Source organism: Mustela nigripes, chromosome 1 (assembly GCF_022355385.1).
Source record: "Mustela nigripes isolate SB6536 chromosome 1, MUSNIG.SB6536, whole genome shotgun sequence".
In the NCBI taxonomy this organism is placed as follows: Eukaryota; Metazoa; Chordata; class Mammalia; order Carnivora; family Mustelidae; genus Mustela; species Mustela nigripes.
Window position 1 is genome coordinate 126,935,847 of NC_081557.1, and position 27,308 is coordinate 126,963,154.

The following is a 27,308-nucleotide window of genomic DNA, read 5'->3' on the forward strand; positions in this document are numbered from 1 at the left end:
TTAAAATAAAACTGTCTCCTGAGGTAACTTCAAAGAGTGTAACAATATGAAGCTCCAGGAACAAAACAAAACTGAAACCAAAACCCCCCATAGTTTATCAAAGAGTTGGAAAACAAGTGTGTATTGCAGAAAACATCAGTGAATGTATGAAAGGCTGCTGTAGTCCAGCCGAAAGAGAGACTGTACACGTGAGGCACTGCGCAGGACAAAGGGCCAGGTCTGATGTTGGGTCTCTGGAGGTCACTGTAGCCAGTGACAAGTTAGCCTGGCCCCAAGTCAAGACTAAGCTCTTCCACCAATTAAATAAGAGGTAGTGACAACCTACAAGGAGAGACCACAAATGGGGGAAAAAAAAAAAAAAGAAAGAAAAAAGTTAAAGGAAACATGGACATAACAATGGGTCTCTGCATACCAAGCAGAATTTTTGCAACATCTCTGGGTTATATATTTAAAAAGACAGAAGGGAAGCAGCCTACTTTAGTAAGCTTGCCAAGGCCCAAGTATGTCCCTACAAATGCGTATATTCTTGGGACAGACGAACCTTTGATTTGAACGCCTCTACTACTTCTAAGGTGTCATCAGTCACAAAATAAGACCCCAATATAATTAAGAGTATTGTGAAACTAACAAAAATTAAATGTACATATTGACTGCAAATTATATAATCATAATAGCTAAAATCTGAAAAGAAAAAAATGCCTTGGAATTGAAGAAACACAGTAAATCTTTAAATTCTGCCTGCTTTGGGATCAATCCTGAACTTTCCTCCATGAAATTTTGCAGGGTAAAAATGCCAGTTGTTCAATTCAAGTTATATTACTGAGACAATTAATACTGCTTAACTTATACATGAAGATTAAAAAGAAACATACTTTCACTGATTTATAAAAATGTATTATTTTCCCCTCCAGTTTACTGTTCAACAGTCCCACTGAAATTCTTATTGTCTACAAGCAAGAGGGATTGGAAAGAAAAAAAAAAAAAACCCAAGGAATGGTATTTCTTCATAAAATTCGGTACACTTGGGCTTTCTAAACTTTTACAGACTACTGCATATCCTACTGCCTCGGGAGACCCTTAAAGATATAAAAATTGTTTTTCTTATTGGATTTCAGATATTAAACCTACTCTTCACTGGCGTTGATCCTGTAATTTCTCTCACCAGACCCACAGTGTATGTGAGTTTTGCAGGTGACCATGCCAACTAGTTGCAGCAAGTCGCTGGCAGGTAAAGTCAATTTCCCTCAAGTAAACAGACCCCTCTCCTTGGGCTTGGCTCGGCAGTTATGACTCTGTCATTTTCCCATCTCTGGGTCTTTTGTTTTTCACTCACTTCTCCATTTTGGTTTTTAAAAGCATTTCACAGCAGGAGATTGATTTACTGAGGTCTCTAATCTCTCTTCTCCTTTTCCTCCTTCCTGTCCAGGGACAACTCCTTTGGTTATCTGTATATCTGATTCTCTACGTTTTCTGCTCAATAGCAGTATTATTTTCAAGTGTCCCTTCGTTTTTAGTTCAAAACTGTGAATTCTATTTTAAGTTTTATTATAAAACATGCTCATATTATTAAAAAACTGGAAAGGCAAAAGAAAAACTTTGACTATACCCATTCATATATCTACTATATTCCTACATCCACTGTACTCACAAACCCAGCCATTTTTGGTATTCTATGATCTCCCCCCAACCTCTTGACTCCTGCAAGTCTTTTCCTATAGAGCTGTAATCACAAAATAAGTAACTTAAATAATTTTGCATGCTAAGTTTTCATTATTACTTTTTTTTAAGAAAATTTCTGTGTTGCTATGTATTTTCATTGCCATTTTATTGGCTTATTAATATCGCATTATGTGGATGAATTTTAATTTACAGATTTTCCTTTCTCTGGTTCCATTCTCATCAAGAGTTCTTGATACAAGAGTTCTCTGTTTCTTTGAACGCTGCTAGAATTAGAGTTATGTTTGGTTCCGTTTTTTACTGACCTGCCTTGGCTCTGTCTCCAGAAAGCAACTTGGATGTCTACTGTTGCTTCCTATGCCTGACTTCCTCTCTTTGCATGGGGTATGGTCCATTCCGAGAGGAATAAGTAGACTTGCCTGACAGGGCTACCCTTCAAAGGAAGGCTCCTGCTGAACTGTGTGAAAGTGATGGGTGGCGTTCAGGAAAGCTGCCGATATGCTTTGGAAGTAAACTGGAACCCAAGTTAGGAATAGCCTGTGGTTTGTAAAGTCTAATTTCTAAATTAGAAATTAGGAAGATTTTAATATTTTAGAGTCTTCATTAAAGGAATGTGAAAGTGGACTTACACTACTAGTTAATGAAAAATGAAACGGGGGGGGGGTGTGCTTTGGAAGAGAGAAAGACAACAGAATCAGAATCCTTACATTGCATCTTTTAAGTCTCTCATGATATGATCTTGGATTCCAAATTCCTCATCTGTAAATGGGAGGATAGAAAAATCTTCAAGAAAAATCTTGAAGACCCCCTCTGTATTCTATGGCGAGAGTACAGTCAACTGAAAATACCTTCCCCCTCCCCACACACACATTCTTGGTCTGAGGGCCACTTGGCTTTAATGCTATGTTTTATCTATTTTTGGAGAAGCTCTTAAAGACCTGTATAGATCATCCTCTTCAGAACACTGGCAAGTAAAAGTGATTAATTCCTTTGCAGAAAGCTATGCAAAGCAGTAAATTCTCATGCATATGGAACCATGACTTTTTTAGATCTACTGATAGGGGCTATAGCAAGAGTGGCAGGCCCAGCTTGGGGCCAGGAAAGCTGTTATTTTCCTTTCAATTTCTCTGTTGACATTCTCACATCTTCTGCTATATTTTCCTTTGCATGCAGCCTAAAGCTCAGCAGGATTTTAAAGAAAAGGAATAGTGCTTGTGGTAGAAAGAAGGGAGTGGGTCTAGAGAAAAGGGAAGAGGCACATTTTGTGGCTTTAATTTTTGAGAACTAAAAATCTACTTGCTCTTCTTCCGTCCTCCCACTCTCTAGGGTAGAGGCCAGCATGGGGACAATGGTTAAAATTACACGCTAACCAGCTGATAAGATAGGAAAAAAAATTATTCTAAAGTATTTTGGATTCCTGAAGCCTTTGGGACAGGAAGGCTAATTTTGTTCCCAGAGTCATGGTCACTCACCAACAGAAAATGCCTTCCAAATATTACACTGGGTTGGCAACTGCCTTATCCCCCAAGAGAGACAGAAGGGAAGAAGAGTGGATCAGAAGAAACTGGACAGCCCTGCTCTGTTAAGAACATGGGTGAGACTGGGACTTGTCTAGATACAGGCTTGTAATTTAACTCACATTTTTAATTTACAAAACTGCTTCACGGTAAAAGGTGAAAATTCATGTTTTTTTGAATATAATAAAAATGCTTGCATTTCTTATTGCCCACATTGAAACCAAGAGCAAACCTTCAAAATAAATTACAGAAGAAAAAGAAAAAAAATTCCAACGTATGTCACCGCAACTGGATAATTAGTAGATGTTAAGGATGTAATCCATGAGCCAGAAGTGGTTAAGTTAGAACTTGAGCCTAAAGAAAAAAGTATCTTCATAAATATTAATTTCTACTCTGCCCATTTTTTGACTCAATACTTTCAATGACAAAGATTCACAGTATGCTTTCTCTCTAGTAAAATGTTTTACCAAAACCCACAGAACCTATGCCGCATATACAGAAACTAATGACAAATGATGTGAGTTCTAGATCAGGTCCTGTGCCAAACCCCACTCACAGGTCATTACAGACACAAATGAAAAAGCAGGATGCTGCGGCTGCCATTAACAGACAATCTGGGCCATTTTAGATGTGCCAATCTACAAATAGCCGACCTATGTCGAACCACAGTGATGCTCGACACAGATTTTGATGCCAGGGACGAGATCTGAGTTCCCTGGCTCTGCAGCCTTAGGCCTGTTCTTTAACCTCTCTGTGCCTCTGTGAACTCATTTCCAAAACGGACAGTTTTAATAGTATGTATCACATGTTGTAATGTGAGGCTTAAAAAGGATGACACCTATAAAAGGCCTAGCAAAATGCTTAGAACACAGAAGCCCTCAAAAATGCCATTCAATCATTCATTCATTCATTCAACAAATAGCTACTGAATACCTGCTTTGTGCCAGGCACAGTTCTAGACACTGCAGAAAAGGCAATGAACACAACAGACAAAAATTCTTTCCCTGCTGGCGTTTATATCTCAGCAGAAAATATCTCATTGAATAGTGCTTACAGTAATTTACTCTTATAGCTAAATCAGTGGGTCTTGATGCTACGCAGGGTACATTTACCAAAGTCTGGAAACATTCTTGGTTGTTACACCTGGGGTGAAGAGACTGCTCTTGGCATTTAGTGGGTATAGACCAGGGATGCTGATACACAAAGGACGCAAAATATCAAACACTGCAGAGGTTGAGAAACCCTGTTTTACAGGTTATGGATGGGCTTGGTTAACCCTTAACAACACCCTACAAGGTAGGAATTATAAATATGGTTATTTTTTTATAATAACTAACAGTACTTATATTTTATAGAGTATAATTACATGATATTTATATAATATTTATGTATTAAAGTTTTATGGTCTTTATAAAGTACAAAATATATATACAGGCACTTTAAAAGATACCTCAGTAGTGTGCAAGTATGCCTAAGTTCTGATTTTGGAATTTACAAAATCGATTTAAAATTTATTTTATAAGCAATGGCTGTACCCTTGTGCCATCTAGATCTTAAACGATTAATTTCTCCAGTTCTCATTCACATGCTTAAGGAGGTGATCTTTGTGCCGCATTTGCACTGATTGACACAACAGAACAAGAGAACAGTGTGGTATCCTAGAAGCACCAGACCAAGAATCCAGAGCTAGAAGGCCTATGTTCATCATGTCACTCACTGGCTGTGGTATTTTGGGGCAAGTCACTTAGCCAGTCTGGGCAGAGATTTACGATCAGCAAAACGTGGAGCAAAAACGTCTTTCAGATCATGTGTGAAAGCGCTACGAGTACTTTCAATCACAATGAGCACTGCCACCGCCCAGCAAACCACTGACATGTACTGAGTGATCACTTTCTTTTCACTGCACACTGACTCAGTCAACCCTCATCACAGCCTCTGAGGTAAGCAGGCCAATGACTGCAAGCTAAAGATAAGGAAACACGGCACGGAAAGGTGGTAACTTGCTGGAGGTTACAGGGTCAGGAAGTGGTAGGGTAAGGGTTCCTACCCAGGCAGTCTGGCTCCAGAACCCATCCTCTTAAACAGCACGAGTCTCTCCGGCTGAGCGGTTATGTAACATCTTCTGGCCCCACTCTGCCATGAGCAGCCTCAACTGGCCACAGCCCAGACTCCTCCCGATTTCTAAGAGTCGCTCTGCTCTGTGTGCTGCCATGTTTACTCCCAGGTCCTGACTAGTGGCCAGTTGCATTTACCAAAGCAAAAAAGAATGAAGTCTCATTTCCTTTTCAAATTATTTTATTTCTTTTAAATTGGTAGTATATACGCAACGCATTAAACAAAATACAAAATTCAAAGGCACAGCGGATAATAGAGTGACGAGAATTCTCCTTCCTATCCTTGTCTCCTAGCTATCCACTCCTTTCTACTGAGACAACCAGCACTACTAGTTTCTTATAAACTATTCCAGAAATGTTCTATACAATATATATATATTTTTCTAAACGAGTTAAATCACTTGTAGTAGGCAAAACATCCAATACTACAATCTTATTTTTTTCACTAAAGATTATTTTGGAGATCAATCCATACAGAGCTTCCTTTATTGTCTGAAGAGGATCTGTAATTTATTTAACCAATCCTGAACATATGAATATTTAATGTTTTTCTGATGGTCAGCAATATTATGATATCTTATGAATGTATAATTTCTTATATTGCAAAAATGTACTTAGGACCCATTAAGTCAAGGGATATATGTCCTTTACCATTTTACGGAAATAACTGAATCACTCTCTATACGGGTTGTATTACCTTATATTTCCACCTAAAATGCATGAGATCACCATTTTCTGTATCATTAAACAATATATCATAAAAATGTTTTATTTTTAGCATTTGTAAGAAATTTAACTCATATTTTTAATCTGCATTTCTGTTATGATTAGATTGAGAATCTCTTCATGTGTTTCAAGAACCAATTATATTTCTTTTGTCTACAAATGTTCTGTTCATATTCTTGTTTTGTTAAATCTTATTGGTTTTTTTTTTTTCCCCGAGAAGGGGACAGAAAGAGGGGAGGAGGGGGTGAGGGAGAAGAAAATCTTAGGCAGTTCCACACCCAGCACAGAGCCTGATGCGGGGCTTGATCTCACCACCCTGAGATCATGACCTGAGCTGAAATCAAGAGCTAGATCCTTAACCAACTGAGCCACCCAAGCACCCCTCAATCTCATTTTTATAATAACTTGGTTTCTTTTTCCTATGGAATTATAGGAGATTTTTATGCAAAAAATAAACCCATTATCTATAAGTTGCCAGTACTTTCCCCCAGTTTCTTATTATTTGCCTTTGTAGTAATATTTGATTTATAAATAGTGTTGATTTCTTAATTCTCTTCTTTCATAGCTTCTGAGTTTTATACTTAGAAGGGTCTTCTCCACTTGGAGAGTATAAGAAAAATCCCTCTTTTCTTTTAGTACGTCTATGGTTTTATTTCCAAGTTTAAAACTTTGAAAGATTACAATTTATTTGGGTGGGTAGTTAGTATGAGATTGGACTCAATTTTCTTGTTTTCCAGATGGCTACCCAGTTGTCACAATAATTTCTGTTGAATAATCTATCCTTTTACCACTGATCTGGAATGACAACTTTATTATACACAAAATTCTCGTATTATTTATTTCTTTGAATTTCTGTTATTGTCTTACAATCGATAAATAAACAGATCATTTTAATTATTGTAGTTGTAGCATATGTTTTACTATCTGGTAAAGGTAGTCGACCTCATTATTCATCTTTCCAGAATTTTGCTGGCTGTTCTTTAGGAACTTAGAATCATCAGTTGGTAATTTTGTTAGGACTGTGTTATATTTATAAATTCATTCAGAGAAAATGGATACTTTTAGCAGGCTGAATCTTCCCATCCATGGACACCATATACTTTTGTGTTTGGTTCAAGTCTTTTAACCATCCCTCACCAGCCTGCCCCCCTCCAACCCCATCTTTGGGTGGGCTACTGTGACATTTTTAAGTTTTTTCATATAGGTCTTCATTTATTACACTTATTCTTAGAGTTAGAATGTATTCCTATCTGGCTAATATTATCACATGCAGGGCTTATTTCTAAACAGACACTGTAATAAAAACTGTTAGTTATGGTTTCATATAAAAAGTCATTCATTTTTGTTTTGGTTTTGGTTCTGTTCTGAGTACTTGAAACCTTAGCAAACTCAGGGTTGAAAACTTCACTAGGACCATAGCCACATAACATACTTCTTTTAAACTCCTGCTAAGAAAGAAATACTAAAATGATTTATCATAAGCTTATTAGATTTTTAGAAATCTTTGCTCCATGTTAGTTTTATCTTAGATTTTGGGAGTATACAGAGCTTAGCAGTGTTATGTTACATATTAACAATTTTTATTGAACTAAAAACACAAAACTTACCTCCTAAATTCATTCCAGCTTGAAGACATTTCTGAAGTCTGCAGGCGGGACAATTCTTCCGTCGAATCTTATCAATGATACAATCATTTCTTCCAGCACATAAATAGTTGTGTTGCCCTGAATAACCAAAAAACAAAGAACAAAAACAAACAAAAAATCTGTCAGAATAAAGACTACTACACTAATATAAAGTACTAATAAGTATAATCAGAATACGAAACTTCATTTTTCCTGCCCTGAAATTTCTTTTTCAGAAAACTAGAAGAGGAATAATATTTACAGGTAATATAGGTATGGGCATGGCCAGTTTCACACAGGTGAGATTTTAGATTACAGATAAGATTAATACTGCATTTATTTCCAACTGACTTTCATATATGTGGAGCCATGCTCCATACTGAAATTATTGGTAGCTGCCAATCCCTCTCAGGCAATGGTGCAATTTTCATTTACACATCACAGAAGCAACAGAGTGGATTGTTTGAAGGCTCTCCTGCAGTTGCTGGAGTTGCTATGCTGCCCACCATTTACACACAGGTGATTTCAGTGAGAAGACTTACAGATTATATAACTATAAATGTTTAACTGTAACTGTTAATAATATTTAATAAATATTTATTATATATTAATAAATAAATATTTAACAATATTTAAGTGTATCCTTACTGTAACAGTTAAATCTTTAACTGTAGACCAAAATGTAACTTAAAATATTCAGATGTGGGACTATAGTCAGAAAGAGGCATCTACTACCAAAATGTGAAATTGTAGCCTAGCGCTATTACTGCTTTATTTATTTCAAAAGATTTATAGAACATCCACTAGGTACTAGGCACATAGCAATGAATATGAGCAATGAATGAGGCGATCAGAAGTCCCTGCTATCATTAACCTTCATTCAACTGGGAGGAGACAATCAACAGACAAGGTAATTAGGTAAAATATACAAATGCTGGAAAGCTGTGCTAGGGAAGGGGCATATAACATGGTGGAGGTGTGGGAGAATACTGGTATTTTAAAAAGAGTATGGAAGGCCTTACTCAAAGATGCTTTAAATAGAGGTCTGAAGGAAGGAAGGCACGATGTGGACATCTTGGGGAGAAAAATATACTACACAGAGGGAAAAGTAAATAAGGTAGGGGCGGGCATGGGGAGGACACCTGGCATGTTTAAGGAACAGACAAGTATGAAAGAACAGAAAGAATGAGTGGAAAGTAAGAGATAAGGAAAAAGAGTTAATGTGAGTTAGATCATACTGGGCCACGGTAAAGACCATATTTAAGACTTGGACTTTTAGTTTGAGTGCAATGGGAAGCTTTGAGCAGAGAAATGACTAGATGTGATTTACATTTAGCATGATCACTCTGGCTGTTATGTTGAAAACAGACTCAATGGATGGAGACAGATATAGGAAGAACAGGGGTAGGAGGCTATCAGTACAATCCAGGGGAGAGATGACTGTGGGTCAGGTCAGTGTGGTAGCACTAACAGTGGTGAGAAGTGGTCAGATGCATTTTAAAGGTAGAACTGCTAGCATTTGCTGATAGATCAGAAGAAAAAGGGGAGGTAGAGGCATTAAGAGTCTTGGGCTGAACCCTTAAGAAAAATGGAACTGCCTTAAGTTGAAATGGGCAAGACAGTAGGAGCATGTGGTTTATAGGAAACTACCCTAATTCAGTTCTGGACATGTTAAGTTTGAGATGCTTGAGAAATTTCTAAGCAGATGTGCTAAGTCGGCAGTTAGATACTCAGGTCTGGAGTCAGGGAGGGGTCTGCGCTGGAGGTATAATAGTGTGCAGTCATTATTTTAAGCCATGAGACTGGATGAGATCATATGGAGAGTGAGCACAGATGGAAAGAGAAGAGGTCTGAGGACTGAGTCATGGGTCATTGAAAACATGCAGACAAAGAAAGGAGAGAGGGAATTTCATCGATTGCTATAAAGCAATAAACAGGATCTAAAGCACTCCCTTCAGCTTAGGACTATATGCTCCCTTTGTTGAGACTAAGTAAATTACAGTATATACTCAATAAAAATAATGTGTTGCTTAATGTAATTGAAATAATTTAATCTAGAGCACATTCTCAGTAACATTATGGTAAATCTTAGTAATAATAACAATAAACAGTACTAGAATAGGGAAATCTATCAAAGTAAAGAAATGAAAACCTACCATTATAATAATCTAATGACTTTTTAAAAATTCGGTGGCTCTTAGTGGGTATAAGTAAGTATAGATAATTACACAAAGGCAATCAATACACATGGTAAAGACTGTAACTGATTCATATAACATTTCATGATGCTGTACAGTATCTTAAGTAATTGGTTACCACCTTTAAAATAAAACTTTAAGATCCTATTATAGCACTATCTTATTTAAGCCTTACAACAACCCTATGATATAGAAGGTCAATATTATTAATGCTATTTGCTCATAAGAAAAAAACTCATGCTAACACTGGTAAAGTGACTTCCCCAAATGATGGAACTGGAAAAATTCAGGAAGGCTGACAGTATCAGTGTGCATTAAAGGCCAGTCTTAAACATCAACTTGCAATATGATTTGCTGGTGGTCCAATGGGAGGCTAAAATTGCTCTTTGGAACCGAGAAGCAAAGGAACACTATTTGAATGAAGACACTCTATTCATCAGTATATCCAGTGACAACCAGCATTATGTGACTTTTGGATGGTGTGAAATTGAACACAAAACCAAAGATTTATCTACGACTCACACTGAACTGAACAAACTTTAAAGTCCAAAGAGAAAACTAAATGTAATTTTAATTGGTTTTAATTCAGCAAGTATTCACTGGGAACCTACTATGTGTGCAAGGCTGCCAGACATTTGCATAAGGGGCTGGGGTAATGTAAGGTTCTTTTCCACTTCTGCCAATGTGCAGTAAAATGTGACTAAGTCTCTTAGATTGCAGGCATACAAGAATGCATAAGAAATGACCACTGTCTTCCATGCACACTAGAAGATTTTCTTCTTTGGGTATTCAAAAACAGAAACTTCCAAAAAGAATACAAATTGGAAAAAAAAAAAAAAGAGAGAGAGAAAGAAAAGAAACTTCCAAAAGCTGGATGTTTCTGTAAGGATTCTTAAAAAATGAAGACACCTTAAAATCCATGTTACTATAATGGTTACAGGATAATTTCCTTCCTGCAGCAATATTTGAAATTGTATACCCGGTCTCTGCCAACCAGTGTGGTCGCAGCCACCAATTCATTTTCCAAAAATAGGATGGGAGCATTGTAAGGGTCTAAGAGTTTTCACAGTTTTCCATCATGTATATTTTTAGTTGTGCAAACATTAAAGATTTAAATCGTACCTTACACTAGTAAGCAATGTATGTCCCATCCCTCAGTTTATATTAAAACACAAAAGTACAACAACAAAACCTGCAGTGAAAACAAGAGAATGCATGTAGAAGATCTAAAAAACTTTAATATGTCTTATTTAAACATTGTGTTCTCCTGGTATTAAGATTGCTAGTCCTGAGTAAGTCAAATCCCAGGCATTTTCACGTAAACGATTTTCTATGATGCTAACAAAGGGCAAACAACCAGAATGCTGGGGACCAGACAGTGGAGGCTTTGGATGACAAACTAAAGCACTCAGATTTTATTCAGCAGGTGATGGGATATCACTGAATATTTTTGCTTGCAATATGTTGAGTTCAGAGCTGTGTTTTAGAAACATTAATCTTAAGTTGAGATACCAAGTAGATAGAATGGAAATAGGGAACACTATTAACAGTCTACTTGAAAGTTCTCAAAGATGGCCTTTATGCAAATTAGTAGCTATATATTTTGTCAGACTATATAGCAACAGAAATAATTCTGTAGTTAAAAAGAATCTTGGTGATAAAGGAAACAAAGATTTCTCATTCAAATTACATGTCCATTATGGGGAGAATTCCAGTTCTGGTAGTGGCAGAACAGCTTGAATCAGATAAACCTCCTACAGATAACAATTATAAACTGTCCACAAAAGGAGAGAAAGAATTGAAGGCACTGGGGAGCAACAAAAAGCATGAAGAAACTGGAAGAAAATGGACTCTTGAAAAAAGACAATCACCCCAGACAAGATTCACCTTTGAACAGGTCTCGCCTTGAGGGCCTATATTCCACTCAGTGCAGGGTTGATAGAAAACAAGCAAAATCCTCAGTCTTACTAACTTCAGAAGGCAGAGAACAGATTTGGGGACTATCAGAGTAGCTAGAAATTGAAGAAGGATATTCTGGAAAGAAGAGTGTCATAGGGGGATGGAGGTAGATAAAATGTACATATTAACTCCCCTCAAATTCTTGGCTGACCCCTAAACTGAACATGAAATTTCAAAGAGTCTAGTGGTAAAACAGTTTAAAATAAAAGGGCTGGGCAGATTATTTCAGCTGCTGCCCATCACAAAAAGTTTGAATCCCACTAAATCAGAAGGACTCATTAAATACCTCAGGGTTTCCATTTTAATATTGGAGGTTCCCTACCTTAGGAGGAAATATGGTATTCCAGGGCTGAGACATTTAGCCTATGGTGTTTATCCTAACCAAAATAGACCTATCTTTAAAAACGTTTAAAGCAAAGGCTTGACAATTTCAAAGTGATCTATCAGAAATATAACTACTAGAACAAATCTCAATACTCTTTGGAGAATTATAACAGAATCTGGATAATCCAGAAAGTCTAGAATACAATAATAATCATTAAAAATATTTAAAAACAGGAAAATCTGAACCAAAGTCAATATAAAAATTTATCAGTAGAAACAGATTCCAGAGGTTGACATTAACAGATAAGGATTTAAAAACTGATCTGTTAGAATGTATAAGTAAATATGATTAATAGGAGTTAAGAATTGTGAACTGTCAGAAGAGGTGTGGAAACTACAGAAATAAAATAAACAAAACCAAATGGATATCCAAAAACTGAAAAATATAATATCTAAAATAAAATATTTATTGGTTAGAATTAACAACATACTGGGCACTAAACAAAAATGGGCTATTGAAATTAAATAAATATAAGTAGAAATCATCCAAACTAAAGCACAAAGAAAAAAATTAAGTATAAATGAACAAGGTACTAATAGCCTGTAGGATAGCTTTAAGTAATTTAATATATGTGTGCGGTTGGAGTTCCAGAAACAGAGAGAAAATAGGTCAGAAAACTATGTGAAAATTTATAAATTTGATTAAAGCAGCAACTTGAAAATCTAGAAAGCTTAGCAAATGCCCCCTTAAAGGATAAACACAAAGAAAAGCACTATAGCACAATATAGTTAGGTTGCTGAAAAACAGAAATAAAAATAATTATAAGCAGCCAGAGCCAAAAAAATTACATAAAGGGGAACAAAGAAAAGAGCAATATTTGACTTCATATCAAAGCAATTGAGGCCAGAAGACAACATACAATATTTTGAAAAACCATCAACCCAGAATAACCAATGAAAATATTTCTCAAAATGAAGGTGAAATAAAGATATTTTTGGATAAACTAAAGCTAAAAGAATTTGTTGCTAGTAGAATCACATTATAAGATATGGAAAAGGAAGTTCTCTTTGGTGAAGGAAAATGATACCAGATAGAAGTCTGGAGGTACTGAAAAGAAAAGCAAGAACTGGAAATGATAGATGGTAAAATGTAAATGAAATTTTCTTTCTAAAAATTATTTAAAAGTCAAATGATTTTTTTATAGAAAAAAATAATAAAAATGTATAATGGTATTTATAAAACATGTGTGAGTGAAATATCCGAGAACAAAGCAAAAAGAAAGGATATAAATGAAATTCTACTGCTGTAAGTTTATTACATTATACTTAAAATGGTATCCTTGAAATTAATTGAGTATAGACAGTGATAAATTAAGAGTACATCCTGTGATTTCTAGAACAATGGTTCTCAAAGTATGGTCCCTGGACAAGCAACATCAATATCACATAAGAACTTATCAGAAATTTAAATTTACAGACATACTAACCAGTAACTCAAGGGTGGGACCTAGAAATCTGTGTTTTATATAGCCCTTCAAGTGATTCTGACACAAATTAATGTTTGAGAGACTGCCTGAGCAGCCACTAGAATAATAACACTAAGAAGTATAGCTGAAGAGACAGAAGAGATTTAAAATGGCATCCTAAAATGTACTTAACCCAAAACATACAGAGAAGGAAAAACAAGGGAACAAATAGCAGAGCGAACAAAAGGAAACAAATACCAAAGTAACAGATATAAATCTAATAGAGCAATAATTACATTAAATATAAATGGTTTAAACACTTTAATTAGAAGTCAAAGATGGTAGACCAGCTAAAAAGAAGCAAGACTGATATACGTGTTAAGGTGTATTTTAAATATATAGGCACAGACAGGTTGAAGGTTAAATTATGGGAAAATATACACAATGTAAAATGTAATGTAAGAAAGCTGATGCAGCTATATTAAAATCATACTTCAAGACAAAGAGTATCACCAAAGAAACGATATCATTTCATGATGATTATAAAGACAGATAACAATCCTAAATACAAAATGCATCTCATAGCAGAGCTTCAACATACATCAAGCAAAAATTGACAGAACTAAAAGGAAAAAATATAAATCCAAAATCACAGTTGGAGATTCAAGAACCCTTCTCTCAGCAACAATTTCTCAGAACGATCACTATCTATCTAGAGAAACAGTTAAGATATAGATGATTTGAACAATATTATCAAACACCTTGACCCAATTAACATTTAGGTTACATAATTACACAATACACATGCTCAAATGCTCATGGAACATTCATTGAGATAGAGCACATCTTGAGCTATAAAAGCAAGTATCAAATTCTAAAAGGATTGAAATCACAAACAGTGTGTTTTCTCACCACAAAGGTACTAAATTAGAAATCCATACCAATATAAGTTAAAAAGCTACATATACCTGAAAAGTAACACCCATCTAAATAATTTTTGGGTCAAAAAAGAGATCAAAATGGAAATACTGAATATTTCAAACTGAGTGATAATGAAAACTCAACATATCAAAAATTTTTTGGATAAAGCTAAAGCAGTACTTACAAAAGAATTTTTAGCTTTATATACTTATATTATAAAAATGAAAGGTTTAAAATTGATGATCTAGGATTCTATCTCAAGAGATGCTAGAAAAAAATAGAAACTAATTCCAAAGCAAATAGAAGGAATGAAATACAGTATAGAAATCAATGACAAAGAAAAAATACAAGTAACAGAGAAAAACCAACAAAGCCAAAAAGTAGTTCTTTATAAAGCCTAAGTAATTAGGCAACAGCAGATAGGCTGCAAATTCTGCTCCATGTCTTTTCACCTCCTTAGGCTGATGGAGCAGCCACCACAGTGAATGCTGTGAGTCTCATGGCACAGAGGCTGGTGAATCTACTTAGGAAATCCAATGCTCCAGTCTAGAAAGGACAATTCACTATTCATTGCTTATATCTAATGCAATAAACCCACCCAACCACAAGGCAGGCAGGAATTGGAATCCTACCTTGTGCCCAGAAGACAAAGAGCTGGAAATATATGAGGAACCTCGCTGAAGACTACCTCCATGAAGGGTAAATGAAAACATAAAATTCAGCCCTTATATTAGTTCTTCTCAAAGTATTAGAAGATGTACATTGTTGCTTTTTTTGTTGTTTAACAAATTGATTTTAATAGAAAATGCTGAGAGCTCTTTCCATAAATAGCTGAACTTTTCAAAATGTTAATGGGAAGCTACTGGTGTGTAATACATTTCCATTTAAAAGAAAATAAATACCTATGGACTATTTTAATAAAGAATGTAATCCAAAAAAAAAAAAAAAAAGAATGTAATCCATTGACTGCCCCCAAGTCCCAAAACCCCAGCCTATTTTATCAAAGGTAGTATACTAACACGCACATGTATTCAGAATTTGTACCAAAAAGAAAAAAAAACACACACACACAAAAAACTAGGGGCGCCTGAGTGGCTCAGTGGGTTAAGCCGCTACCTTCGGCTCAGGTCATGATCTCAGAGTCCTGGGATGGAGCCCCACATCGGGCTCTCTGCTCAGCAGGGAGCCTGCTTCCTCCTCTCTCTCTGCCTGCCTCTCTGCCTGCTTGTGATCCCTCTCTGTCAAATAAATGAATAAAATCTTTAAAAAAGAAAAAAAACTAAATAAATTAAAAGCTTATAGGGAAATGCAAATGTCACACAATTTTCAGATAGATTATAATTATTTTTCTTCATAAAAATTTAGAGAAAGTTCCATCTGGCTAGTTGGTAACAAGCACTGTAATAGATACTCCAAAGAAAAGAATGTTCATTTCCATGAACATGGAGGGAAATAAAAGCTTAAAGTAAATAAGATGCTTTGAAGATTCCAAAATATTACTTTGAAGTAAAAGCTTTTGTACAAAATTGCTGAACATCCATCTATGACATTCTATTAGGCACTACGAAGAACAATATAGCACAAACAGCATACTTCCTGGTCCATACATGCTACTGAATAAAAGAATGAATATAAACATACTGATAAATTCAATTATGTACAACATACAGAACTTAAATGTTCATACAGTATGTTGTATATAGACAAATGAATGTTCACAGAAGTCCCACTGACTCGTAGGTAATTGACTTTCACAAAAGATCCTTGCATACAGATTCTTTCTGCTTATCTCCAGCATCAGACCTTTCAGACTCTCCTACATGCACACAACAATGGAAAAAGAGCTCTCAGGATTTACAAGGAAGCAGCAGAGAGGTCTGTGAAAGGCAGAGCTTAAACCAGGGTCACAAGCCCACAGTGGATGAGTGTGCCTTCCTGGTGTCCTAGGTCCTCAGGAATTTCCCCATGAAGCCCACATGGTACTCCACTGAAGTTGGCTAGGTATCCATTACAGAGCCACTTGCCTGTAAGAGCATGTTGTTTTAAGAATGAAAATCTGTTCAGTGGAGCTCAGGGAACTTTAGTCACTCACCCATCTGTGTGTACTAGTTCAATGTACCTCCTGCCTGAGGAAGCGGCAGCTTTTTGGAGAAAAGGCAGTCATTCCAGAAAACAGAAAGCCGCCAAGGTTAGAGCAAATCTGGATGGGGTACCAGGAAGCTTAGTTAGTACATATGTAATATAAATTCATGGGTTTACAGACTAACCAGAAGTACTCAAACCAAATGGAAAGTGCCCATGGACTTTAACAAAGCTGAGCTCAAAAATTTAAAAAAAATGAGTCAACAGTATCATTTTTGCCCTATTGTTCTCAACTGTGATATTGCTTCTAAGTGGAAAATAATTCAGAAAGTGTCTAAAAATTATCATCATTGTTTTAAAAGTTACTGAACTCAAGAAGAATTATCTTTTAAAATTTTCAATTACTTTGAAATCAAGAACCAAGTTTTTGTTGTACTTGGGCTGGGCCCAAATGAGAAAATACAGATTGGATGACATATGGGTCTTGCCTTAAAGCATCAATAATACTAGAACGGAAAGAGTGGAAACATGGAAGGCAGCAGGGAGGAGATACAGTGGGAAGGGCACATCTTTGTCACCAGACACACCTGGGTCCCAAGCCTACCTCAGTCAATAGGGAGCTGTGAGATGCCTGGCCAAGCTGCTTAACTTGTTCTAAGCCTCAGCTTCCTGAACTATAAAATGGACATAGTAATGCCTGCTTTGTATGTTGTTGAATGGATTCAAATTGATAGATATATATAGAACACATGCTAGTGATGTCACTTTTGTTGTTGTTATCTCGGCCTTAAAAAAAAAAAAAAAAAGTAGAATGAGAAAATCCAAAGAACAAACACAGCCAACTCTTAATATGTCAGTGAGGAACTTCCTGTGGGAAGAGAATATCACCACTGAGTGAGGAACACCTGTAGATGAAAAGAGCCCGCTTGAGATGAGACAAATACCATACAGCTCTGATCTCATCTTCAAGTCTTAAGTTTTTCAACAAGCAGGCAAAGATATGAGAACGGGGAACGACATCCTTAGGGTAAACATGGGCCAGAAAGCTGGGACTCGGATCTGTCCGTAGCTCAGCTAAGAATTCCAGATGAGGGCCAAGACCCTAAGAGGGTATAAGACTCTGGAAGGTTACAGGTCCTTGTACAGTTGTTCCCTCTCTGCTTTCTCTCTTTTCCACTGTTACTTAATACCAAAACTCTTCAAAGTAAGTAGGCACACATTTTAAAGGCAAAACATGGTCCATTCCCTCCATGATATTTCTAGAAGGTGGATGAGGCTGGGGAAATGTGGTAAGATAAATCACGCGAGGTCGATGTGGTATGACTTTAAAGAAGGAAGTGATTACACTGGGAAGAGACGGATGAGGAAGGCTTTGCGCAGAGAGCCAGCATCTGAGGTAAGCCTGGAAGAATGCTGTAGATTTGAAACATGGAGAGAACAAGCACACTGGCATCCCAGGCAAAGGACTGGGGCAGGGAACAGCAGGGACAGGGTTAAAAGTGTGGTGAGCAACTGGTCTGGCCAGTTGAGGCCCAGGAGGACAGGGGAACAGAGAAGGAACAAGCTGTATCTACACATTCTGGTGACCAGAGGACATCCAGGGAGCTGTCAACACTATGAGGGCTCCCGAGGCCTCTCTTCCAGGTTTTAGATGCGTTCATCCACCTAACTCAGTGGGTGTCCCCACCTGAAGGTCTCTGACCTGTCAAATCCTGCATGTTCACTAATCAAGCGTAATGTGCCCACCCCACAGACAGCCCTCTTCCAGGCTCCTATAGTCCCCTAGCCTTAAAGCTATGGCCAGTTATTAGAACTAGAAGCTTTGGGGTCATCTTTAATTTATACCCTGCCCACCTCCCCACAAACTCCCGCAATCTTCAATATTCAGTGAGGTCCTGACGCTATGAGGTCCTGATGATTCTCTGCCCTGAGTTTCTCCTGCATACTGTCTACATCCGCTGGTATTTTTGCCTTGATTTTAGGCTCCCTTGGTTATATTTCTGAGTTACAGTTTGAATCCTTGTTTACTGTCTGTGTGACCTGAAACAAGTTACTTCACCTTTCCATGTATCAGTCTCCTCATTTGTTAAATAGGAATTATCAACATGCCTATCTCATGAATTATCGGGAAGATGAATACACCACATAAAGTACTTAGAATCATCCCTGGCATCCGGTAAGGATCTGGTGAACGGTAGTTATCATAATATTATTACATATGACATAATATTATTACATATACGTATAATATATTATCACATATTATTATGATTGTAACTAGTCTACCCTGCCTCTACCATGTCCTTACTTCTAAATCAAATGATGATTAAATTTTAATTTGAAAGTTGTCCAAAGAAATGAACTCTAACATAGCCCATAGTATCTAAGAACACAGAGTGAAGAGCTACCCTGGTTGAAATGCCCATGAGGACCCTCCCTGGTGCTGCTCCCCATTCTGCACCTGCCAGTAATCCAGAAAGCACTGTGCTGCAAACCTAGGGCTCCTCTGAGCACACATTCAGAGCCATGAGCCTCTACCTTCCAGAGAGCTGTGCAGTGATCCTTAGGAATCACAAATCTGATCATCTCATCCTTCTGCTTAAAGGTCTTCGAGGGCCCTTCACTACCTAAACTTCCAAGTCCAAACTCTTCTGTATCTTATTCAAAGTGACACTGAGCCACTGGGCCACAAAGAGGGGAGTCAGGCTGGCAGGCAGAGCTCAAAGACGTGCTCAGCAAAACTTACTGCTATTTCAGGAAAAGTAAGCAAAGCTGGGATCAGAGGCATTTGACACTGCAACACTGGACTATTTTCTTCTACTGGTATTTTAGTTATGGTGTTTTTATTGTTATTCGATTGCTATTACAAAGGGAATGAAAGATACTGTGTCTGGTGACTTATTTTAAAAAAATGGAAAAACTCCGAAGATCAGTCCAGAATTACAAACCATCCTTAGAGACATCCTAAAATTGCAGGTGGACAGCGCAGGGTGCAGGGAGCATCCCTGCGTGTCGCACCCTGGCTCATGTTCCATCTTAGGGCTGTGGCCACACCTGTGGTACATCTTCCCCATTACTTCTTTGCTTTGACCTTAGGAAGGATTTCTGCTTTGCTCTGGCTCAACTACTTTCATATTGAGTGATATCTAGGGATACACACACCTTCTTCAATTCCCCAGCAATGTTCTCCTTCTCTACATTTGGAAAAATACACTATCCTCTCTTATTCCACCAGGAAGCTAGGCCATACCCCCCCCTTTTTTTTTTTTTGCTCTTACCACTAAGCCACATCCTTCAACATATTTACCACTTGCCCCTCCCCCAGGTTGGTATTTTATTTACCACCAGCTACTGCTTTATTTCTTAATTTGTTCACCATTCAGGTAGGGAAATGTGGTACTAGATCCTATGTTTCTTAGAGATTAAAACAGAAGCCCACACCAGTGTCCCTGAGACTCAGATCTCAAAAATAAGGATATACAAAATACAAAATAGGGGGGAAAATACCAGGTGGGCTCCCCCAATGTGAATCCTGCAACAAAGATCCTATAGTCCTTCTCCACCTACTTTCATGGAAACCTGCTCCCCAATTCCTGACTCCCTAGATCTGCAAAATGTTTGAAGGCAGGGAACCCAGAGAATATATGGAAATGTGAGAACCCAAATGTCAGGGTGCAAACCTCTTGATGACAGTTAAGACATATTCTAGATCCTCTGCTATGATTGTTTTCATTTTCCTTTTAAAAAACAATCTATCAAAGAGATTTCACTAAAGGATCTCATTTTCCTTTAAAATTTTATTTTCATGCTTTCCATGCTATGTGAAATGCAATTTTCTTTTTCACGCCTTGAAACTACAAGAGAGTTTAACTAAAAGGGGGCAGAAATGAATAACAGCTTAATATTTATCACTATCTGAAAGATACATTGCTCAATAATTTCTTATATGCCCAAAACCATTAACGAACCTGAAGGTTTTGTTGCTGTTACTGTTATTAAAACTTGAAAACTCTGTGCTTTAGCAGAAAACCAAACTTTTTGAGTCTTCTTTAACTTAAATACCCCTGATGGATACTCTTAAGAATTTCCAGGCTTTATGTACACTGTAGTTTCCCTTTTTCTGAAAAAGGCACACATTTTCAGAAAGGCCATTTCACCAGATCCCTTTTAGAATTAACTTTTGGATTAAATTTCTTTCTGATTTTTAAAGGTCCATTTATTATCCTGCTGGAGGATTTTTTTTTTTTTTTTTAAAGCAGTTGACAACTGCCCAGCAACAGCAGCCTGTGTTTGCAGTCACTATTTTGGGCTACATCACATGTCACTTACATAACCTTGTTTAACTGCTCTTGAACTGGTTTGAACAACCTGGGAAACAGATTAGGGCAGTCCCAGCAAATTCCCTCATTGCAGATTCTGATGGGTGATTTCCCACCCCCTCCACCCCCATCTTAAAAAGTTGCACGGTGAACGAGACGGTGTCCGACAAGAACTGGTTATTCATTGTTAGAGCCAGCTAAAACATTTGATAATTAACTTCCTCTGCTCAGTTTAAACCAGTCCAGTCTGCCCATAATAAACCAATGAACAATGATCCCCTGCTGCTGGGGTTTATGAGTGAGCCTGGATTAACATGCATTAAAATGCTAGGGGCGGGGTGGGAAGGGGGACTCTCTTGAGAGGTACAGGTTGCCTCTGCTCCCTTTAAACACCAATCTTTCAAAGTTAGGTTTTGAGGAGTCTAAGATTTTAATTTAGAAGTCAGATTGGACTTATTTTTTTTCCCTGTGGTGTTTCAAGAGTTCTTCCCATGTGGGTAAGCACGAAATTCCCAGATAAACATTCGTCTTGGTGTGGAAGGTGTTAGTTTTTCATTTAAAATAATAAATATATATAACTTCTAATTATCGTGACTTAAATTTTAGGCACTCAGTATATTTTGGTGAAAGATAATCAAAGAAAATATACGACACAAGCCAAGAGCAATAAGCTTTTAACCTTGAGAAACATGTATTATAATGTGCAATAAGAAAAGACAAGTACGTTATTGACAAGGAACAAGGAATGTTTTTTTCAGGAGTGACTTACATCCTACACATATTCAGTAGTAGGAATTTAACATAGTTGTATTTCACTATGCAAAAACATCTGTTATCTAGATAAACTTTCTTTTAAATAAGTTATTCAGGGCACTGGGCAGGGAATTAACATTTGTTGAATTCCTATTATGTGACAGGTGCTTTACAAATCATATAATTTAATCCTTAATTTAAAAATCCCATGGGATGTGGGAATGAATTCTCTGAGACTGGTCATATGTTCTCCATTTTGTCAATGAAGCCACACAGAGAGGTTAAATCGTGTGGCTGGCTTAGCTGGGATTTCTCCCTGGTGCTCTTTCATTACAGCATTTTCTCTTTCTGTGGTTCCATACATAGTAGAAATATCCTTAAGATATTTACACTCAGGGGGTAAAATGGAACAGAAGGAGGATCTTCTCATGAAAAGACATTTAGCCTACCATATAGGAATAACTTGTATACTGAAATATTAACTACTCTGACACTTGAGAAGAGAAATGGCATCAATTGAGGCCTATCTTCAAGTCTAAGTCTCAACTGATGCTACACAGGATGGCAAATTTCCATACAGCCCAATCCACCACTTTTCCCTGGTCCAAATGTACCTATAAACCCTGGAACCTGAAGCAAACATATTCACAGTCTTGCAGAACTGAATTCCGTGTGCTGTGTTCTTAACGATCAGATCTCATTCGTTTTTGCCCAACCAGCAAATTCCCCAAGATCTTAAAAAAGAAATGAGGCCTGGCAGAGAGAAGGGGTCTTGTTCAACCACCCTGGCCTCAAACTATTTGTTAAGATTTGAAGGTCTCAACACAGCTCAGTGGGTCCTTATTTGCCATACGAAGCGTAACCTGGTTTCTAAACGCCCTTCTAGCTCTAAGCCCAAATGAAACTCAGACGAGAGCTGTTTTGGTAACAGAGAAAGACTGTATCATAAACTTATACTGATAATCTAAATTTTTGCTGGAAAAGAAATTATGAAACATTTTGATATGAGGTTGTTCTGCTCACACACACACACACACATTAAATTAGACTAATTTGGGTATATAATGATATAATGGCATGTGCGTGGTACAGAATTACAGCAGTATTACAGGTCATATGACATAAAGGTTCTCTCTGTCTCCACTATCTTCTGACCACCCAGTTTCCTTCCCCAGTGACAACCATTGTTATCAATGTCTTTGTAGCATTCCAAAGGTTTTCTATGACACGTCTTTTAAGCACAGTGAATATGTTGTTTGTTGAGTTAAGCACTATTAATTCAATGTGTCTGTTATTTTACTAATTAACTCAATAAATAGTTATTGGGTGGTCATCTCATGCCAGTTATTGTGATCAGCACAGGGGCTGAGAGATACATAAGGCAAGAGCGCTGTCCTTGAGGGACTCATACATGGCCCAGTGTGGGAGACAGGGTGCTAAGCAAATCGAGCCCTGGATCAAGAACATGTGGGCAGAGCACTAGAGGAACGTGGAAGAGGAAGGACTTTTGTTTCAGAAGTCAGAAAATGCCCCCTCGGAAAAAAGGAACACTAGGCCAGCTTCTTGAGGAATGTTCATTTGATGGAAAGGGAGAGAAGTTTTCTAAGTAGAGAAACAACGTATTAAAAAGTAGATGCTGGGACGCCTGGGTGGCTCAGTTGGTTAAGCAGCTGCCTTCGGCTCAGGTCATGATCCCAGCGTCCTGGGATCGAGTCCCACATCGGGCTCCTTGCTCCGCAGGGAGCCTGCTTCTCCCTCTGACTCTGCCTTCCACTCTGTCTGCCTGTGCTCGCTCTCACTCTCTCTCTCTTACAAATAAATAAATAAAATCTTTAAAAAAAAAAAAAAAAAAAAAAAAAAGTAGATGCTGCCAAACAGTATCCTTTAAAAGGATGGGAGAGCCTGGTGTGGCTGGAGCATAGGAAACGTATATGGAGGCTGTAAAAAATAAGACTGTAAGGACTTGCCACGCCATGCTACGTAGACTCGCTATGGCTCTTTAGGCAATGGGGAAGCCAAATCCAGATCTGATTTGTGTTTTAGGAAGTTCACAGGGGCAGCTCAGTTGGAAATACTCAGAGTGATGGCAAACAGACTGGTTAAGCTAAGAATTCACATGAGTCTTTAAGAGGGAGGTTAGGAGACCTAATTTCGAAGTAGTCATCCTAATCTCTGTTACTCCCTAGCTCCAAATGTGTTTTTCTGTATCTTACTCGCTTCAACATCCACTTATTCAAGGGAGAACAGTTGAAACCATCCTAAACTATTTCTTTTTGGTCCTCCATGCAAATATTCTACACCTTTCTGATTTTATAATCCAAAGTTGTTTACTTCTGCCTCCATGATCTCATGGTCTCAAAGAAGCAGATACTGTGTATGTTCGAGGCAAAAATGCTAGCCTTTGAGTTACCTTCTTACCTTGACAAAGCAGAGCAAATATTTTCTTTTTTAGCATTCTAAATTGGGAAGTTCCCCTTTATCGAATTACTCCCAACAGAAATTACTCACAAATTTTAGGATCTTTGAACCAAAATTCTTGTACTGATGAGGAAAAAGTGGTACAGGATGTAGATCTGCATACATTAGGACTTTGTGTAAGATTATTTTACCACTTGGAGTTAAGAGTACAATCAGAGGAGACATGGTGGAGGAACCGTGGGAAACTGTCCTGTGAAATAAGACAAGCTGTTGGCTGAGAAGGGGAAGGGCAGGGGCAGATGAGAGAGCAGATCTTAAGTGTGTGGAACCATCATGAGAAGATGACTGACAGAACAAGCTAGAAAGGCAGAGGATTAATTTTTGGTGAGTAGCTATGGTGCTCTAAGCTACCAGGCTGGAAAAGTTATATGCTCACCATACTCAGTGTTTATAAATAATATTATCCTCATGTTCTGGACAAGAAAATAAGTAAAGCAGCTGTCCACGGTGCTTCTCGTGGCCAGTGGTGATGTCAGGATTTGAACCCAGATCTGATAAAGCCCAGGGTCACCTGGCAAATGACTCAGGATCAGTCCTGAAATCTTAATATCCACGGTATCTATTTTTGCTTTCTAAGAAAGCTTTGTACTTACACATTTTAACCTTGCACATTTGATCATTTGACTAAATTGCTTAAAATCAAACAACTTCCCTTTTAGAAAATAGCATAGTCCTTATTTATAGCTGAAACTCAGAATAAGACAAAGCTCCTAATGTAGTTCCTAAGGTAGTGATGTCTTTGGGCTCAGACACATGTGGGTTATATCCAGACTCTATCACTTATCAGCTACGCAATACTGAGCAAACCTTACAATTGCAATATATTTTCTCACCCACAAAGTCAAGGTAACCAAACTGAGCTTATGGGGGAGATGGGTTTCTCCAAGGTCACATGCTTGAGCCTGAGATCAGGGAGAGGAGCACTGTTCCTGGAGCTGAATGCCTGGCTCCCACCTCATTTCACCACACCCTGACTGTGAGAGCTGGTTAGCAGGCCTCATGAAGCCTTCCTATCCCATCTATAAAGTGGGGAGAGTAATAGTACCCCTCCCTTGGGATAGCCCTGTCTAGGCTAATCTTGACTTTGAGCAGGAAGGAAAAAGTCCCTCTATTCTAAACCTGGGATCTCTGTATTATGTCCAGTAAAATCTCTAATTATACTTATATTCTAGGTTTACTTTTTGTTAACTGGGCTTGTGCCTCATTTCCCTGTGTCCCACTGCCTGTTCTGTAGCTTGCATAGCAGCACCCCTGAATTCTTATTGGACAAATCCGTTAACATCCTGGCATTCCCTGAAATCCAGCTCCCAGACTGAGGCTGTGACACTTGTTTCTCAAGAGCCCACCTGGCTGCTCTTGTGCTCAGAGACTCTCATGATGCCCTGCCCAGACCACAGGGGCTTCTGTGCTCTGCCCTCGGAACTCTGTTCTTCTGGCCTGAGTGTCCATGCTCCAGTAACTGTCCCATATAGGTGAGCACGTCTGGTTTCATCCACCAGGCCTTTCCAGGTTGCCCCATCATTACTTACTCTACAAAGATGTCTTTTCTTTCCCTAATTCTTGTCATTTCTTTTACACAGAAGAGATGAGACACATAGCGAAACAAGCATTTAGCTTATTTACAAATGTACTATGTTTTTCCCTTCTCGAAAAGCAAGACTTTGTCATGAGGAACATATAAAACTTGATCATTAAGAAAGTACACAGATTTACAAATTGATTGCCTATTGATCATTGTGGTCACTTTTAAATCAGAGAGACACATTCACCTTAGTGGCTGCTGTAACTGGAAAATGGCCAGATTATTTTTTAGCTCATCTGGACAATCTCAATAGGCCTGGGATTGTTGTTCCCAGCTCTTACTGGTCTGGGCCTTCTCCTGCTCTTCCAAGTCTCCCTTCTTCAGGCCTCATCTAGCCATAGGTCCGGGGTTGATACTGCTTTGGGTCAGAAATTCACAGAACATTCCAGCCCTTCTCTCTACTCCTATTCCCCATTTATGATGCTGGTCTCCCGCATTTGCTCAGAGTTGAACTGCTGCGTAACGTGCTCTCACTGCACAAGAGTTTTTCATGCCTAAATCTCCCTACTGGACCCCAGGTCATAAGTCAGCACCTCAGTGCAATGTCCTCTTCTCCTTGAAGGGGCAGCTTCTAGAGGATAACTGCTTTTTATTAATAGGGAATGAAAGTGGACAGACAGAGGCCTGCTTTGGTGTGATGTCTGAGTTTCTAATACCCTCTCCTGTAGGGTCTAGACCCAAGCACAGTGCACTAGAATAAGGTAATTCACTTCCCTACTTGTTGGTGCTCCTTATAAACACCCTAAAGAGAGACAAAGACCTGGGGTCTGAGGTAGGGTTGGGCCTTGGTCTTGGAGCCCCATCCAAGCTGCGTTCCCAGGTCCCTGCCTGACACTGCTGCTGTGTCCTTACTGTCCCCACCCTTTGTCGCTCTACTCTACCGTATGGTTTAAGCTCCACAAACCACAGGGAAGACTTTAACCTGCCAACTGTCTATACCTGGATTCTTAGTCCTACACCCTGTCATCAGCTATGTGATCCCCGAGGCCTCCTACCCGCCATATGTGCGGACTGCAGCTGGGAATGGCAGTGCCCCTTGGACTCTTGACTTTATTCCTATTTGTCCTAAGATAATGTTGCAGGTACAGCACCATGCTGTGAGAATGAAGAACTCCTGAGACATAGCAAATGTAAAGCAAACATAATGTGGTTTTTAAGCTTTTTCTAGCCACAAAGCCAATAAATTATTACTTTAATAAGTTAAATAATTGTATTTTCAATTTTTATTATTTTTTAAATATTTTATTTATTTATTTGACAGACAGAAATCACAAGCAGGCAGAGAGGGAAGGGGGTGGGGTGGGCGGGAAGCAGGCTCCCCGCTGAGCAGAGAGCCCAATGGGAGGCTCAATCCCAGAACCCTGGAATCATGACCTGAGCCAAAGGCAGAGGCTTTAACCCACTGAGCCACCCAGGCGCCCCAAGTTAGATAATTTTATATATAAGTTCCTGAGTAAGCTTTATAAATCCCTAACTAGCTGGTCATCCTGGTTAAGATGTAGCCTTCCTAAATCCCTTCTCTTAACTGTAAAATGGAGAGATGGGGTTGTCTCCACTGTCTCTGTGG

General features: G+C 38.2%; 1 protein-coding gene across 3 annotated transcripts in view; it reads right to left on the minus strand.

Annotated features, from left to right (window-relative positions):
• Nucleotides 1-27,308, minus strand: part of NR3C2 (nuclear receptor subfamily 3 group C member 2) — a 343,191-nt gene that overhangs the window by 91,199 nt on the left and 224,684 nt on the right. For all 3 annotated transcript variants that reach the window (XM_059373509.1, XM_059373502.1, XM_059373519.1), the window contains exon 4: nucleotides 7,642-7,758. In XM_059373509.1, the coding sequence (XP_059229492.1) occupies nucleotides 7,642-7,758 (117 nt within the window). The remainder of the gene's footprint in view (nucleotides 1-7,641; nucleotides 7,759-27,308) is intronic.